General features: G+C 45.8%; 1 protein-coding gene across 2 annotated transcripts in view; it reads right to left on the minus strand.

Moving 5' to 3' along the window:
- Nucleotides 1–6,376, minus strand: part of LOC110332648 — a 37,960-nt gene extending 31,584 nt beyond the window's left edge. Inside the window, exon 1 of one of the 2 annotated variants that reach the window (XM_021213946.1) lies at nucleotides 6,168–6,235. In XM_021213946.1, coding sequence (XP_021069605.1) covers nucleotides 6,168–6,235 — 68 coding nt within the window. Of the gene's footprint in view, nucleotides 1–6,167 lie in introns of both variants that reach the window. The other variant, XM_021213947.1, reaches the window with a different exon arrangement.
- Nucleotides 6,377–6,909: the final 533 nt, after the last annotated feature.

Consider the following 6,909-nt stretch of genomic DNA (forward strand, 5'->3'; position numbering starts at 1 on the left):
TAAGATCAAGAATCGACAAATGGGACCTCATAAAATTGCAAAGCTTCTGTAAGGCAAAGGACACTGTAAATAAGACAAAAAAGCCACCAACAGATTGGGAAAAGGTCTTCACCAATCCTAATGGAGAACTCCTAAGGACAGTTTTCATAGGGAGCTTGGGAATGAAGACACAGGAGCTCGTAAGTTGGGAAACCCATTGCTCGTGGTATGGAGAAATGAAACCTTTTGGCAACACTTCATTCGAATGTCCAGTCTTGTCATTTATTGCTGTAACTCTCAAAACCACGCTAGAAATATTCGAGGAACAGGTCACAGAGCTTGAGACACCTAGTCTGGGGCATGGGAGGCAATTCAAGGATCGACAATACATTTGGCAAACAGGGAAATGGGTGGAAGTGTGCAATCGTAGGTTTCTCTTTCTTGCGGCTTGCCTGGTCAGATCTTGTCATTGCTTTTGAACTAACCTGGTTCCAGGAAATGTTAACCGGGCTCAAGGACATGCAGGTACAGGAAGAGTGTCAGCTGTGCTGAAAGGGACGGCCAGAGCATCTAGAGAGAACAAGGATGATTCCAAAGGGAAGAAAATGAGCCAGCCAGCAAGATGGCTTGGTGTGGAAAGGAGCTTGCTGCTGAGTCTGAGGGCCTGAGCTTGATCCCTGGGGGCCATATGATGGAAGGAGAGAGCAGACACCCTCCCTTCCTCCCTCCCCCTCCCTCCCTCTCTCCTTCTGTCTCTGTCTCTCTGTCACTCTCTCCTAACCAAATAATGAGTAATAAAAGGTAATAAATAAAAGGCAGACAGAGAGTGCCTGATACCCATAGATGACACAATCATTGTTTTTGGTGTTTTCCAGGACACATAGCTCGGGGTTTTAAAATAACCTACTCTTTACAGTGAAATTTTCCTTTATAAACCAAGTATTTCACAAAAGGTGAAAGCCCCAAAGCCATCTGTAGCATAATTCAGCAGAGCTGCCTTCGTATGAAATGTCACCGGCCTGTTTGCTTTCCTGCCAGCCTGTCCATTTCCAAGGACACACTGTCCAGTGCTTGGCCTTATCTCTGCTTCTATTTGTTCTTCTGACAGGGTTCCTGGTACTTTTAGGAAGCATAATATTTGGATGGTTGGTTAGCAGGCGACAGAGAATGTATAATTTTGAGGCATACAGAGGGCAAGGCACCTGGCCTGGAAGAATGGATGGTTGCAGGGGCTTCTGTTTTGTACTTCTAGAATCTCAGCAGTGTGCAGGGCCCAGCTCTCTGGGATTGGTATAATACACTTAAGTTTTGGAGTGAGAGAGAAGCCTGCCTCAGTGCTTAGCGCCACTGTTCTCTGCTTTGTAACTTTAGTCTTGTGACTTCATGTCTCTGAACCCGTGTTGCCATCAGTAAAGTGTGGATAATTGTAGATATGCAAATTGCAGGGACATTGAGAAGTTGGGGAGGGTAATCGCTATAACTTGTGTAAAGTACTTAGCACACTACTTAATCATGCTGGGAAGTACCAAGCTTATTCTGTCCATCATATTATAATTACTGAGCTTGCAAACATAGCTGCTGGTTTGACGGGAAATACATTCTGGGTTTGGGACCGTGGAAGGGCCATTGGTAGCCCTGATGTCACGAGTGGAGGGAGTTGAAGTGATGAGGGAGCCTCTCTACTGTAGTCAGCAATGTTTGTAAACTCGAAACTCCTGGCACATTGCACTCATTCAGCTTTCAAACTCAATTAAAAATGTAAAATTAAACAATTAAGGGTGGGTGGGCACGGATAGGTGGGCATGGACGCTTGCGATACCAGCGGCAGGGGAGTCAGGAGGCTGAGGTAGGAGTATCCTCAGTTTGAGGCTTATCATTGGCTCCTTTGGAGAGCTGCCATCATGGGGGCAGGGGAGGGAGATAACTTAGTTGGTGAGGTGCTTGCCTTGCAAGCCTGAGAGGACCTGGGCTTGATCCCTGAAGTTGGTCAGCCAACCTACCCTACTTGACAAGTTCCAGGCTAGTGCTTTATAAATCGAGATGGATGGTACCCAAAAAATGATACTAGAGATTCCTCTGTGGCCTCCAAAGGTTCAAAAACCCGTGGGGATGCAGTTGTCATGGATACACATACACATACAGAGAAGGAAAAACTTCAGTGGCCAAAATGGGCCCTTTCCTATACTGTGTAGACTGTCAGAGCCACGCACCCATCTGAGGTGGCTATGCTCAGCCATGACTTTGAAGGCCATCTATCCCCATGTTTCTCTTCCTTCTCCAGCTCCATGCCTGACTCAGACAAGTTGGTTTCAGTTTTAGATCTTTAACGAGTACATAGTCATAGTCCTTTGTCATCTCCTTGGCTCCTGAGCATTGTTTTTTGCCTCAGCTGGCCCATCACCTGGCAATGGTAATGTTGTTTACCACCTGAAGGATCTTATGAAGATGAACTAACCCCACAATGAACAGATTTGCCGGGAAGGACAAAGACTAGCCACTGCTACCACCAGAAAGCCTTGCTAAGTGGTGGGCATCAAAGTGACCTTCCTAATAACAGAGTTATCATGAGTTCTTGGAGAGGTGGGAAGGACATATATCCTCTTGGAGGAGGTGGTCCACTATGGTTGGGCTGCATAGTCTAGGCAACACAGATGGCGGTACTGATAACATGATGCATTAGGAAGTAATTTCTGAAAGATTGCCTGATGGTTCCGTGGGGTAAGGCAATGAGGAATTAAGAATGTTTCCTGGGGCCACGGAGATGGTGCAGTTGCCACGAGGCATGAGGGTCTGTCTGAATTTGGATCATTCCTGTAATCCTACAGATGGAGACAAGTGGATCCCCAGAGCTCGTTGGCCAACCCACCCTCAGAAGATTTGATACAGGGTTCAGTGAGAAACTCTTGTCTTACAAAATAAGGTGGAGAATTAAAATACAAGAGGAGACATCTGACATCGGCGTCTGGTCTCCACATGCACATATGTGTGCATGTATCTCCCTGACTGTTGACACAGAAATAAAGTTGTACACACGTATACACCACAACACACACATATGCAGTGCACTCATGCATACACCAAATGCACAGCTTCCCTTACGTTTCACAGTAGTGGCTAAGTATACGGAGCTGCTATTTGCTGAGATCTGTAGGGTCATTCTAACACATGATCTGAACCCCGGATGAGTCTCCCCACATTCAAGAATTCTGCAAGCATAGGTTCAAACAGCTATGGATTGAAAGGCTTCAGAGGGAAGAATGCATAGGTCCTGCCCGTGGGCAGATTTATTTTCCGTGCCCTCATCACCTCAACAACCAGCATCACAATAATTTCCATTGTATCCGGAAGACTGAGTGTGCAGAGGTGGCATGCAAATGCTACACACCAAGTGTCTCCTCCTGTTTTCAAATCGATTCTTTGATGATTTCATGCGTTTACAATATGCTTTGTTCATATCAACTCCCCTATTCCCCCTCCAACTCAACACAGAAGACCTACCACACTCATTTCCCAACTTCATGACTGGTCTTCATGGATCCCTACTGCTCTTGTGTGCATGGGTGTTGGTCCACCCACGGGAGCACGGCCAACCCAACAAAGACCAGTTCCCTGAGGAAAACGGACTCACCCTCAATTAGCAGTCTTCAACTGCTAAAACTTCTCAGCTAAGGCTGGGACTTCATGAGTCTCCCTCCCATCTACGTTAGAACATTGGCGGGTTTGATCTTTAAGCGGGTAGCCATGGCTGCTATGGGCCAGTGGTTACAATGGCTCTGATGTGTCTGGAAGGCATGGTTCCTCAGAAGTCCTCTGTCATCTCTGGCTCTTACCACCCTTATGTTGACTCCTATGCAATATTCCCTGAGCTACACGTGGAGGGGGCCCACTCTAGATAACTTATTCATACAGACTGATAGTTTCGCAGTTATTCATCCTCTGCCCTCTGACCAGTTGCTTGACTTCTGTATTGATTGCCATATTCTGTGGAAGTAGAACCAGGCTCCCAGGGACAGTTGCCCATACATAGATGGGCACTGACTTGTCTCTAGCATCCAGCTAAGTTGGGCCAATGGGCTGCTCCGGTGGGATCTGGAAAGATGCTAAAAGGGGCAATAAAGCTAGTGTTTATATCCTAATCTGAGAAGAGGGCGTGGGGTCCTTAGGACCTTAACTGAAGGTTATCATTCCTCTTCATATAGTCTCTTCTGAGTTTGATGCCTGTTCCCTGAGTTCAGCAGGCCTCGGGCCTTGGCTTGCTAGCAATTACCTAGTCAGTCGGTTTCTCACAGTATTCCTACATTTCTATGGTATCTTGTTTTGATTTATCTTAGCTTTATTTCTTTGCTGCATTTCCCTTTCCTTCTCTTTTCCTTTCCATATCCTTTCTCTCTCCCTTCCCTATTCCCCTCTTTTATTTTCATAGACCGGCCTGTCTTTGAACCCATGATCACATCTACCCCAGCTTCCCAAGTACTGGAATTATAAGTGGATTATAGCAGTGCTCCATTATGCCTGGCATGAATTATCCTATTTTGAGTAAATGAAAAGTGATGATGTGTCCAAAGACATTGAAACAAATTAGGATGACTAAAGTAGGGAGTGATAAAAGGGGATCAAGGTTAACATTCTAAATCTCAAGATGGTGTTTTGAGTCCAAAGCAAGACACAATTCCAGAAATAAGCCCCTATGGAGAAAGAACATGGTTTTCAAAACATCTATTGAGTATTTTTTAATATGCAAGGAGTCCGGCTGGATCCTGTAGGATCAATGTTACTGTATAGAGCAAGCAGAGAAAACAACTGATGAAAATTTCTAGTAGAGAGGAAGAAGAAATGGAAAATATTAGCAAGGGGGGAGGGAGGAACAGAGAGACTCTGAGAGGGTGCAACTGGCCATTGAAGAATGAGTGTGAGCGTCCTCCCTCTGTCACCCTTAAGCAAACTTGGGGCAGAGATGGATGATACACCAAAAACTCAAGAATCCCCAAGATGGTGTTAGAAAGAGTCAATCCTTCCTAGCATTCCCACTATGTCCACCATGGCTGAGAAGGGATCCTCATATTCTGGATCTTCTTCTTTTCCCCTGTTAGAGGTTACCCATGTGCGGAGGACAGCAATCTTGGCATGGGCTTGGGACCAGGGCAAGGAAGCAAGAGGGCATAGAGAGCAAGGGTCTGAGCGATGTAGAGGCCACAGGGACCTTGGGCGTCAGCAGCACATGACAGCATGGTATTCTCCAAAGAACAACAGATGCTTAGGGACAAGGGCAGACTTTAGCCAGGGACACCAAAGGCTCCAAGGACCTTTGCAACAGGACATTTCCACTTTCTTCTTCACCTAGTAGAGTGGGGAGCTTGTAGTCTTTTCTCGGTGACTGGTTATACCTACCCAGAATTGCTCTTCCTTCTTCCCTGTAAGCAACGCTTTCCAGTCCCTTTCCCCATCCTCTGGAAACTTCCTTTAGTTGTTGTTTTCCCTTCCTGTGTTTAGAAAAGAGGAATGGGCAAAGGGACTTCTGAGAGGGAAAGGTTCATTCTTTGAACTTAGTAGCTATTTTCTCAATGAAGTTTGAGTTTATGTAAGTGACCAGTTACGATGTAACAGGGGCGTCATAATTAAACCTCCACTGACACTTTCCAGTCTTCTCCATTAGAATAGATGGTGGCTCCGGAGGAAGAGAGCAATGAACCAGGTTATTATGGCACATGCCTTTAATCCAGGTGTTTATGAGGCAGAGGCAGGAGAATCTCTCTTAGTTCTAGGCCTGTCTGTTCTATATCGTGAGTTCTAGGCCAGATGAAACTTCATAAAGAGACCTCGTCTAAAACACAGTTATAATGAATTTCATCTTCTTAGGAAAATGTGTGAGTCATTTTTGGATTCTCTCACAAGGCTGACCCCTACCTAGACCTTCATTTTGACCCATGGAGTCAATATGGGTGGGGCAGGTCGCTTTTGTTGAACATAATCACCACTTCTACTTACAAAGTAATTTTCAATACAATGGCACTAACAGAAATTAATACAAAGAGACAAATATCTATCTACAAAACAAAAGCATCCTTTTGGTGTGTTCTCTCTGTGTTAAAAATACTGGGTGACTGACTAGCCTAACCTCCTGCCCCAGGAAGTCTGTGGTACCCCCATCCTTTGCTCACACAAAGCCAAAGAGAGACATGAGCAATTACCTGGTGCTGTCCTGTGACGTCAAGCTCTGGCTCGTTTGGGTGCTCCTCCAATTGTTGAAATGGGACATTCTCAAGATGGTGTCCAGACTCAACAGTGTTGACAGGGGTTTTGCTATTTCCTTCCTTCTTAGCCGTTGCCTTTATACAAAACCCCAGGATTTGTGGAGATTACTCTCCATCCTTTCTCTGGCATCCTAGATCCTGACTCTGAGGCTCTGGACTCCTTTGGAATGTTAACATTGTGATGCTATGGAAAGGGTGCTGGCAATGTCATCCCTAGGGTTCCGAAGAACAGCCAGTAGAGGACAGATGTTAGCCCTGCGTATTCTCTGCACATCTTCCCTGGCCGTGTTCTATAGCCCATGACACTTGAGGGGAGTGTTTCCCTTGGTCGGCTAAAGAATGGGTGTGGCACAAACACACAACCCTGCTTTTGCTTTCATTCTTCTGATCCGGAAGCATCTGAAGTTTTGACGATCCCTTTCTTTAGCTTAGAACTCTGCCCACCTCTGAGAGGAGGGGAGGTCCGCATGCCAGCAGCAGCAACTATGAGAGTTAATGTGCAACTTTGGTTGCAGAAACCACTACCTAGCTTTCACAGTGCTACCAGAGATGACCGCATGAATCACATGAAATGTACTGTGTTCATAATTTCTGTCATGGTTTCCTTTCTTACCCATAAAGAGTTGTGTCTCTGCCTCTCCTCCTCTCCTCTCCTCTCCTCTCCTCTCCTCTCCTCTCC

Source organism: Mus pahari, chromosome 14 (assembly GCF_900095145.1).
Source record: "Mus pahari chromosome 14, PAHARI_EIJ_v1.1, whole genome shotgun sequence".
NCBI lineage: Eukaryota > Metazoa > Chordata > Mammalia > Rodentia > Muridae > Mus > Mus pahari.